At 39.7% G+C, this 11,051-nt stretch overlaps 1 protein-coding gene across 1 annotated transcript in view; it reads right to left on the bottom strand.

The window, feature by feature from the left end:
• Window positions 1-11,051, bottom strand: part of MDN1 (midasin AAA ATPase 1) — a 178,884-nt gene that overhangs the window by 17,831 nt on the left and 150,002 nt on the right. Inside the window, exons 79-86 of the mRNA XM_032274472.1 lie at window positions 10,793-10,948; window positions 10,449-10,612; window positions 8,465-8,626; window positions 6,223-6,360; window positions 4,724-4,865; window positions 3,325-3,500; window positions 2,698-2,850; window positions 2,049-2,196 (exon numbers count right to left, since the gene is read on the bottom strand). Coding sequence (XP_032130363.1) covers window positions 2,049-2,196; window positions 2,698-2,850; window positions 3,325-3,500; window positions 4,724-4,865; window positions 6,223-6,360; window positions 8,465-8,626; window positions 10,449-10,612; window positions 10,793-10,948 — 1,239 coding nt within the window. The remainder of the gene's footprint in view (window positions 1-2,048; window positions 2,197-2,697; window positions 2,851-3,324; window positions 3,501-4,723; window positions 4,866-6,222; window positions 6,361-8,464; window positions 8,627-10,448; window positions 10,613-10,792; window positions 10,949-11,051) is intronic.

The following is an 11,051-nucleotide window of genomic DNA, read 5'->3' as shown; positions in this document are numbered from 1 at the left end:
AAAAAAATTAGCTGGGCATGGTAGTGCATGCTTGTAATCCCAGCTACTCAGGAGGCTGAGGCAGAAGAATTGCCTGAACCCAGGAGGCGGAGGTTGCGGTGAGCCGAGATCGCGCCATTGCACTCTAGCCTGGGTAACAAGAGCGAAACTCTGTCTCAAAAAAAAAAAAAAAGAAAAGAAAAAGTTTGCCCACCCTTGTTCTAAACCATACTCACACATACAGTTGTTTCAATGGCATGTTTCATTAAAAACTAATAGCTAATCTACTGCCCCCCCTCCAAAAAAAACCCCATAAACCAAAAAACACAGTAGGAAAATTTTAGGCCAACGATAGGAAATGACAGCTTATAATACTTAATTATCATTGTGAATAATTGGTGGATATCATTATCATATATAAAAAATACAACTCACATTGAAATAGAAACACGGTTATTTTGAAAAAGTTTTGTCAAAAGAGTTTTTCTATCCTTTGGACACTTAAAATATCAGTTATTAGCAAATTCTTAAAATAACTGTCTTTTTTTTTTTTTTTTTGAGACAGAGTCTCACTCTTGTTGTCCAGCCTGGAATGCAATGGCGCAATCTCAGCTCACCACAACCTCTGCCTCAGCCTCCTGGGTAGCTGGGATTACAGGCGTGCACCACCACACCTGGCTAATTTTGTATTTTTAGTAGAGGCAGGGTTTCTCCATGTTGGTCAGGCTGGTCTTGAACTCCCAACCTCAGGTGCTCTGCCCGCTTCGGCCTCCTGAAGTGCTAGGATTACAGGTGTAAGCCACCATGCCCGGCTAATTTTTTAATTTTTACAGACAAGAAGTCTCACTTTGTGACCCATGCTGGAGTGCAGTGGCAAGATCATGGCCCATTGCAGCCTCAACCTCCTGGGTTCAAGTGATTCCCTCACCTCAGCCACCTGAGTAGCTGGAACTACAGGTGTGTGCCATCATGCCCAACGAATTTTTTATTTTTTATTTTTAGTAGAAACAGAGTCTCTACTATTGTTGTTCAGGCTGGTCCCAAACTCAGAGCTCAAGTGATTCTCCCACCTTGGCCTCCCAAAGTGTTAGGATTATAGGCATAAGCCTCTGCGACCAGCCTATTGGTTTTTTTTTTTTTTTAAACTATTTAATTAGCAAATGATTTTAAATATGCCAACGATTTTAAATAATTGTTCCTTAGTACACAAAATGTGTCTGGCTATTTAAAAGCAAATAGCTTATTACATACTCAGTGGATTTTAATTTTCTTAATTTTATACTTTGTTGGTTATTGACTTTGTTTGCACCTAGATCCAAAGCTAATTTTTTACATAAATGGCACCTCTTATTTATTCCTTTCTAACTTGCTGTTTTAGTTCTAATACAGCATTATAAAAATATACATATACATTTTTAAAAATAGATTTTATAACTGTGTAGCTGATTCATTTATCAGTGAGGCTAGCTTGTATCTTTCTGTCTGGTTAAGCAGCAAGAATGGGGCCCTCTATTACAGGGGCACCTCCAACACAATGCTTTCAACCAATACCAGACAATATTCTCTAAAGGAGTCACTAGGGTTGAAAAAATGGGTGACAAAGGCACTAAATACTGTCATATGCCATATGATTTTTCTTGGGATTATTTAATCTCGTTCCCCACTATACACGTGACAATCAATAACTAAAACCATCATTTCCCTAAAAAAGCTATAACCGGACTCCACAACAGCTTGGTATGCCCAGACTGCGCAGCGTTTACACCATCCCACGATATGAGACAAACAGTAATGGCTATGAAGATACAGTGCTATGTGTGAAGCACTACCAGGGCATAGCAGATAGGACGTGATAGTAGTTTGAGAGATACATGTTAGTTAATGAGCTGTAGGTAACACTCACATGAGAAACACTACAAAGGCAAAGCAAACCATTTCCTTAAACTGAGACTGAGCCAACCAAAATGCTTTATCACCTGGCCATAACACTGAGCTAGCTCTCGAAAGACAAATCGGTTACTGTTCATTTGTAGTGAGTTCTAACTAGTCTCTGTTTCTGAAAGACGCACCTTCTCCTTCTTCATTGTCAGTGTCCTCACCAACATTCTTGTCCTCACTGTCAAGGTTCAAGTCATCTGGAAGGTCCAAGACCTCAGGTTCTGGCAGCTTTTCCTGATTGCCATGGTAAGGGTCCACCTCATTTTCATCATATCCCCTCTTTGAGACAATGGAGATAAAATAAAAATACAAAACTTTTTAAAAAAAGTAGAATCACCATAAAATTAGCTCTAAGCATTTACACTGTGAGAAAATACAATATCTATTCCCTAAAATTACATGTACACATTAGTATTTTAATAATATTTTTAGACCTTTCATGTTGGAATCTTGAATTTCACTTTCTATGCAGGTCTTCCAAGGACAAGTAGTGCTATGTTAATTGATCTCAAAGAAACTTACAAGACAAAATAAAGAAGGGATCATAGGTTTGTTTTAGCTTCTGATCTCCAGCAGAAGCCCAAACAACATATGAACTACTTTGTCGGGAACCAACAGTTAGATATTTTACGTTAAGAGCCTCTTGCATATTCTTTTATGAGGTAATAGAGCAGTCCGTGAACAAGGGGGAAAAAATGTCTTGAGACACCCCAAGAACTATGCAGTTCAAGAGCCCTGGCCTTGAGTCAGGAGAGTGGATCAGTTTCAAATTTTCATTACCTCATCTATTTGTTCATTGATTTTGTCTTCGCCTTGTCCACCATCATCAGTTTCTGCTTCTTCCTTTTCTTCCTTCTTATCTTGCTGGCTTTTATCTTTGTTCGATTTGCCACTATCCAAGTTGTCATCTTTAGCAACAAGTTCAGAATCTTCCTAAATGTTAAAGGAAGTAAAAACAGTTACCACAGTCAGTCCAAGAAACTGCTTCTACATGGGTTGACTTAGACAGGCATAATTTCTGCCTATTGGACCTATCCCAATGGATGGCTGAGGAAGTGCCATCCGTGACCTAGAGAAAACAGTGCAGGTCTCTCTATCTCAGCCCTGGAGTCTCCTAAGCTGGGAGCTGGAGAAATTCAGCGGCCTATAGGAGAATCAGCTTAGAACATCTGCACTGAGTATTGTTCATCTCCCTGCTCTGTAACACATGGGATGACTCAGGTCAGGCTACTCTTTTGGCTCTGAATGTAATCAATGAGATATGATAGACAAAAGAAAAAGAAGAATGGAAGAAAGAGAACAAAACCAAATACAGAAAAGGAAGAGAAGTAAATGACAGGGAATGGCAGGTGGTGGGCAGATTACCTCCGCTCAGCTTGTTTGGGAAGGGAGAAATCTTTTAATTACCTCATCCATTCCTGGTCCTGTTTCTTCAGTTTTACTGTCTTCTTCCTCCTCATCTTCCTCCTCATCGTCATCACCCCAAAGCCTCTCATCTAGTTTGTCAGCTTCCTCACCATTGAGATCACCCATCTGCTTATCCAGGTCTCCGCCCTCACTATCTGATTTCTCATCATCCTCTTCTGAAAGGGAAGGCACTGAGCTTAGTTAGGCAGATCTCCAAATCAACCCAGTCCTGTGTTGTAGAAAGATATGGACCTGATTCCTGGGTAAGGGCCCCACCCAGATTTACTGCCTTTTTCTACAGAAACCACCACATGCATGGATGCCTTTACAAGAACAAAGTCCTACTACACAAAGTCCTACTGTGTTTTGCAAAGTGGAGGAACAAGGAAGTGTCTGATGTGTGAGCAGATGGTACAAAGAGAAGAGAAATACCTATCAGGATGCGTGGTTCTAGTGCTGGGGGAATGGCCATTATGGGACTCAGCAACCTGAGTTTCCTATCTGTGAAATGACGGGGTTGGACTACATGGTTTCCATTGGTCCTCCCATCTTCAATATACTGCTATGATTTTTTTCCAACATCTAAAATCAGGTCTCAATCAGGTCTTCTTTTGTCTTTGCACAGGGTCTACTTTGCCAAAGGTCATATCCTATGTGCCTTAGGCAAACTGTACACTAAGGTCAACTTTCATTTCTGCAAGATATTCATTTTAGAGTAAGACATAGTATCTCAAATTGGAGAGAAATTTTGGGGAAGGGCTGAATTATGGCATAAACATGACAGATGATCATGTACTTTAAAAAATCATATTCTCAAATTTTTAATGACAGAATTCATAAGATATTAAATTTAAAAAGCAGACTACGAACTGTATATGGTCTGTGTATATGTATACGTGCAATACATGGAAAGAAATATACAACAATTTATTAAGTGCTATGAGTGGTAGACCTAAGGGGGATCCATTTCTTTCCTACATTTTTGTTCCAAATTATCTACAACAAACATCTACTATTTTTCTAATTAGGAATAAAAGGTATTTTAAACATCACACAGAACAATTTGCCTTTTGTTGACAGCCCAGCTCCATCACGGATCATCTCCTTTCAGGCTTCCCTGAAGGGCACTACTGAGCCACTGCATGTAGCCCATGAGGAAACTACAATATCAGTCAATGTCTTAGTTTACTCTGATGAGAAGACTCTGAGACTAGGGACTTCCTGCCTTAGTGGACATGGTGATGGTACATGCAGCTGCTGAGGTTTTCATTTGCAGTAAAGCACAGTAACCAACTTGTTTCAAAAGATTATATTAGGTTTCTTATTAGGAACATGTAATTTCCTGGATAAAATATTTATACTTTGAAAAACAAGAATGAAGTGACAGATAATCTCAAACCTTGTTCTTCAAGCTCCCCATCATGCATTTTCCCATCAAAGTCTTCCGACATCTCAATGGCGTTATCCTCGCCCTTAATATCAGATTTTGAATCAGGATCCTCTTTGTCTTTTTCTTGACCCTTCTGAAAGGTATCTTCCACCTATATAAAAAACCATTATATTAAACATAAATAAATGCTATAACTTTACCAATGTTTGCTTCAGCTCTGAGATATAAATGCCAAGATTAATGGTGTAAAAATATATTTGGGAGAGGAAAAAAAAGAGAAACACAGAGACAGCCACATGGAATTTGTAAAATTTCTGGATTTAGTTTCCACTTTATTGCATTTATAATCAGAGAATATAAAATTTCATTCAGGTTTTCTTATTGGTAATTGTAAAAATAATCCCAGGGACAGTTGAAAGAATAGTCTTTGTAGGATAAAAAATTCACCAATCTTTTATTATCCAATTCTTTAATACTACTTTTGTCACTATGATTGCTGAAAGACAGTGACCCAAGAGAATCTTACTCATTCCTTAGTTTATATATTTCTTTTATAAAAAAAATTATTTTTTATTTTTTTAGACAGGGTCTCCCTGTGTTGCTAGTCTGGAGTGCAGTGACACAATCATGGCTCGCTGCAGCCTCCACCTCCTGGGATCAAGCAATCTTCTGCCTCAGCCTCCCAAGTAGCTGGGACCACAGGCACATGCCACCACGCCCAGCTACTTCTTGTATTTTTAGTAGAGATGGGTTTTCACCATGTTGGCTAGGATAGTCTTGATCTCCTGACCTCATGATCCACCTGCCTCGGCCTCCTAAAGTGCTTGGATTACAGGTGTGAGCCACCGCGCCTGGCCAACACTAGTATTTCTATAAGAAAACATGGAACTTGGGGGTCAATTGAATAGACATAATTTAAAATTCAGCAGACACTACCAAATTGTTCTGGAAGTTTTTAATTCCACTTAAGGTTTTTTGCATGGACTGTACTTTTCTACAGGGTTTGCATCTTATAGTCTTAGTCCATAGCATCTGAATATTTCAGAAGGTTGCTTGATTCCAACCAAAAAAGGATACAGATTTTTTTTAAACTCTCAATATGCCCTACAGATATACAACGGCAAAACCTATTAACAGCATATTTTGGCATTATTGTTTAATGCAGTTATCACTTAAGATAGCCAGGCCTTTTATGCTTAAAAATACTATCAAAAAATACTCTAGAAAATCATCAGCAAATATCTCCCCATTAAAAAAAAAAAAAAAAAAAAAAGTAAAAATCATTTATTTCCTCCATAATTATAGCCAAAACCAGTAACAGAGTTGCAAGGTTCCTTCCTGTGGTTTTTAGGCTTTTTATTTACACCCACTGCCCAAGCACCAATATATCTAGGGCTCTGTAGATCACAGATTAAAAATCATTAATCTAGTAAAAACCATTTTTATGTGCAACTTAAATATTGAAGAGAATGATCTTCTGTCAACTGTATACCTATGTGAAAACATACCTGTTCTTCATTTTCTATCTGGTCACTCACATCCTTCATGCCCTCGCCTTCTCCAATTCCACCTCCCTCATAGTCATGGAACTCAGTTGCACCCTCTCCAGCTGAATCTTCCATAAATTCTTTGGGCAAGCAAAATCCCTTAGGAAAAAGAAAAAGGAAGTGAACAGTTAGGCACAAAAGCAATTTTAAAAGGGGATTTTGATTCTTGCCATAGGAAAACAATTGAAACACATGCTGAATTTGTTTTTCTAGCTTATCATCTTAAATCTGCTGGAAGTACAGCAGACTTCTGACATTCTTTTCCTCTTGGTGCTAATAGTTATGCAATTTCACAGCTTGACATCAGATTTAACATACGACTTGACTTTGTAGAGGTCTCTGGCATGTGGTCATTTGTCACTCTGCCAAGACAAAAATCTAAATGAAGTATACTAGAAGGACAGTATTTAGGAAAAGGCCTTGAGCAAGGCAGAACAGGCTCTGAAGAGAACACAGAGAGACACAGTAGTAACTGTGATATGTTCAACAAAACTATTTTATACATGAAAATAACCTGAGAAGAATACTAGCCCCCTGAACAGAAGTAAAAAGAAAAAGTAGTAGTGACTCTCAATCAGAAATTTTAGTTTTGTAAGAGAAAATACATACTATGAAGATGTTTGTCAACCTGAGGATGAGAATGCACTTTAAAAAGCTGATAATTAGCAAGGAATTAAGATCCAAAACCAGTAAACACTAATTATGACTTGGTTACACAGAAACAGCTTCCTGTGGATCAAGAGCTTTAATTACAACCTAGATCTATTATCTGAGCACTGTCTAACCTACTTTCAAGTTCCCTCGGAACTACTCAGAAAGGATATGAATACAATTTGGACACTTAGACAGTTTTAGGACATAGATTGGAAAATAGTTTGGCTTACTTGCTTAATTTTTGCATTGAACTACATTATTTAAAAGAGAGACATTCATATATAGGCGAAGAATAAGACTGCATAGGAGGCAGTTTCAGATGCTCTTACCAGAGCATATCACTGCAGTAGTTACATCTGTGATAGCCACCGGGCTCCCAACATTCTGCACATATCAGAGCCATTCTCCCCAAAACAGACAAAGGTCTGAAAGGCCAACGTCATTCTACAGCCTGTCAGACAACAGTTATGGTACAAATGGACAGATCTAGCTGAGCCAAATCTCAAGGCACCTGTACCATACATTTTCCTGCCACTGTCGTTGGCATACAGTGTTATTCCAAGAAGCAATGGAATGTTAAGATTGGCTTGATGCCCATCAGAGAGGACAAACATGAGACTCATTCTTTTACTTCTTATACAGCCGATAAACATATTTATCCTCTTGATACAAGGCATTAGGCTTGGCTTCCACTTTTCACCCTTTCCAGTATTTTAGAGACTCATAACTAAAAACTTTTAACTGTTTATAAGAAATCCAGATCCTATCTTCAGTTTGTAAATTCCTATCTTCCTCAAGTACATCTCATCTGTACTTAGCTTGGAGAAAATCTTGGACTGCTAAGGAAGAAAAACAGAACTCATATACTCAAATGCAGGTGGTTCTCATTCTCACAAAAATGCTTACGAGTATAGGCAGATCTCATTTTACAAATGAGGAAATTGAGGCTTGGAAAGGTTAGGAGAGACTGACAGCTGGATACCTCTATGACTAGACCTACCCACACCAACGTTGCTCTTAGATTTCACTGTCTACTGTCCCTGAGTTTAAAGGGAGGGTCTACAATCTCTACAACCTCAGTGCTTTTCATAGTACTGGGTACATGGCTGAATGAACAAATGATTTCCCTGCTAAAGAAAAAACCTCTAATACTAATAGTCCCATTATCATTTAATCATAATTATACCTACATAGTTAAAAGAAAACTTAGTGGCCTTAAGGGTTTATCCTACAACTCTAGTTCAAGAGTTATCTGAAGATTTAAATTGGGGATGGGAAGGTTATTAACAGAAAGCAGCAGTTGTTAGCCCTGGAGTCTAGGGAACTCATCGGTTTGGAGGATGGGGTGGGGTGAGGATAGGGGGTGTCATCTGCAGGTTCTGAGACTTTAGTGGAAACTGCATTAGCAAAAGGATGCCAGATGAAGCCCTAAATAATCCACAGGGAGAGCAAATCACATCTTGCTAAAAGCCTATCTCACCAGAGACTAATGATAGGAAATTTACTTGGGTCCCTGCTGCTCACAGTGCACCATGTGAACAGTCCTTACCTTCTGGGCAAGCTCCGTGAAGACCTGGGCAAGCACAGAGAGCAGCTTCGCAGTACTACGGTGAGTTGCCAAAGATATGGTCAGGAAGAAGAGGACGAGGTCTGAGTAGCTGGAGAGGACCGGCAGGAGGCGTACCAGCAAGGAACAGGATTGGCTGAAGAACTGAGATCAAAACAAAACAAAAGCCTAGCTCACACTGCTTGGCGGGTACCAGGTTTCTGTTCTGGAACTAGATAGTGGTGGTAATTGCACAACATTGTGAATGCACTAACTAGTACTAATGGCAAGTTACATGTATGTGTTTGTAACCCCCATCCTACCCTAATACACACAGCTCACTGAGATTTCTTCATTTACATAAATTATCACAAAAGTACACTTTAAATTCTCAGACTGACGTCTCCTTTGGCTCACAATGTTGGTTTTTAAAAAAGAGAATGTTGGCCAGGCACTTTGGGAGGCCAAGGTGGGTAGACTGCCTGACCCCAGGAGTGCAAGACCAGCCTGGGCAATGTGGTGAACCCCATTTCTACAAAAAAAAATACCAAACCAAAAAAACATATAGCCAGACTCCATCTCTTCAAAACTTTAAAAATTAGCTGGGCATGGTGTTGCATGCCTATAGTGCCAGCTACCTGGGAGGCTGAGGTGGGAGGATCACCTGAGCCCAGAAGGTGAAGGCCACAGTGAGCCGTGATCATGCCACCACACTCCAGCCTGGGCCACAGAATGAGACCTTGTAAAATAAAATAATTTTTTATGTATGAAAATTTTACATTCTTTTTTTTTTTTTTTTTTTGAGATGGAGTTTTGCTCTTGTCACTCAGGCTGGAGTGCAAAGTCTCGATCTTGGCTCACTGCAACCTCCGCCTCCCAGGTTCAAGTGATTCTCTTGCCTCAGCCTGCCAAGTACTTGGGATTACAGGTGTGCGCCACCATACCTGGCTAATTTTTTTGTATTTTTAGTAGACATTAGTAGACACAGGGTTTCACCATGTTGGCCAGGCTGTTCTTGAACTTCTGACCTCAGGTGATCCACCTGCCTTGGCCTCCCAAAGTGCTGGGATTATAAGCATGAGCCACCACGCCCTGTCTTTTTTTGTGTATGTGAGATGGAATGAGACCTTGTACAATAAATTAAAAAATAAAAATTAAATTAAATAAAAAAATAAAGTAGGGCCGGGCGCGGTGGCTCAAGCCTGTAATCCCAGCACTTTGGGAGGCCGAGGCGGGTGGATCACAAGGTCAAGAGATCGAGACCATCCTGGTCAACATGGTGAAACCCCGTCTCTACTAAAACTACAAAAAATTAGCTGGGCATGGTGGCACGTGCCTGTAATCCCAGCTACTCAGGAGGCTGAGGCAGGAGAATTGCCTGAACCCAGGAGGCGGAGGTTGCGGTGAGCCGAGATCGCGCCATTGCACTCCAGCCTGGGTAACAAGAGCGAAACTCCGTCCCAAAAAATAAAAAACAAAAAAAATAAAAAAAATAAAGTAATGTTTATAAAAAATTCTATTGCTGATTCAAAGTTAGCACTAGAGGCAATGCTATAGAATAACATACAATGCCGTACAAAGTAAGTTGCTTCTCTGGACTTACTGCAGAGACTACAACTACTTACTCTGTTGGCTTACTGTAGTGGAAATGGTGTTTACAGAAGGTGACCGCTAAGCCTCAGTTGATAACATCATCTATCATTAACATTAAATACTTGGGAGTATGTGAGTAAGATATGAAAGAATCCTAATATAATGGATATTCTGAATGCTTACCAGTTTTGCACTTATGCATCTTACAATTAGCTAGCAAGCCCTAAGCTTTTCAAAGCTTGTCAATGACTTTGCACATATAAATAAAGATACCAAGTTTTTGGTGATGGTGGCACTGAGGCCTGCTCTGGGACTTAACCACATGGAGTGAGGTGACGCCCACTCTGCCTTTGCTCAGTGCATTGGAAAAAGCTTGTAAAGAACAGTTACTTACCAGGTGCTTTGCTGCTATGCCATCCTCACCGTACGATTTCAGCCTCTCCAACAGCTCAGAGATGGCAGAAATTATTTTCTGCACATGTAAAGTGCTCACATCAGCCCAGAAGTCATCCTCTAAGAGTTTTGTTAGATGTCCTGACTGCAGTCTCTCAAAGCCTGCTGCCCCATTCATTCAGAGAAAATAACATGATGAATAACAGAAAACAAATCCTTTCATCTCTATTCATGCAGACATCTGTTTCTAACATTCACCCTTAACTATTTAGCCACAGAAATAAATCATCAAATACAAAAATTAAATCAGGCATGAAAGTAATTTCTGCCTGATCTCAGACATACCACACTCTTCTTGTGGGCTTGCTTGGTCAGTGTTCTCTTCTGCTTTTTCATTCTTTCTTTCTTCTAAGTTCTGAATGGCACAGAGGATGGCTCGGATGGCAGTTTCCATTTGCTCGAAAAAATCTTCCACAAACCCTTCGTCCAACATTTGATTTCCTAGTAAGTAACAGGGTGCAAAACAAACATACAAATGAAAGACACCAATCATTTGGTTTAGTCCGTCTGGAAATCATTAAAAATACTCATTTACTGATGAGCT

Source organism: Sapajus apella, unplaced genomic scaffold, assembly GCF_009761245.1.
Source record: "Sapajus apella isolate SASKATOON/1434 unplaced genomic scaffold, GSC_monkey_1.0 scaffold6, whole genome shotgun sequence".
NCBI classification, from domain to species: Eukaryota; Metazoa; Chordata; class Mammalia; order Primates; family Cebidae; genus Sapajus; species Sapajus apella.
The sequence above is the reverse complement of the archived record's forward strand: the minus strand, read 5'-3'. Positions and strand labels throughout refer to the sequence as shown.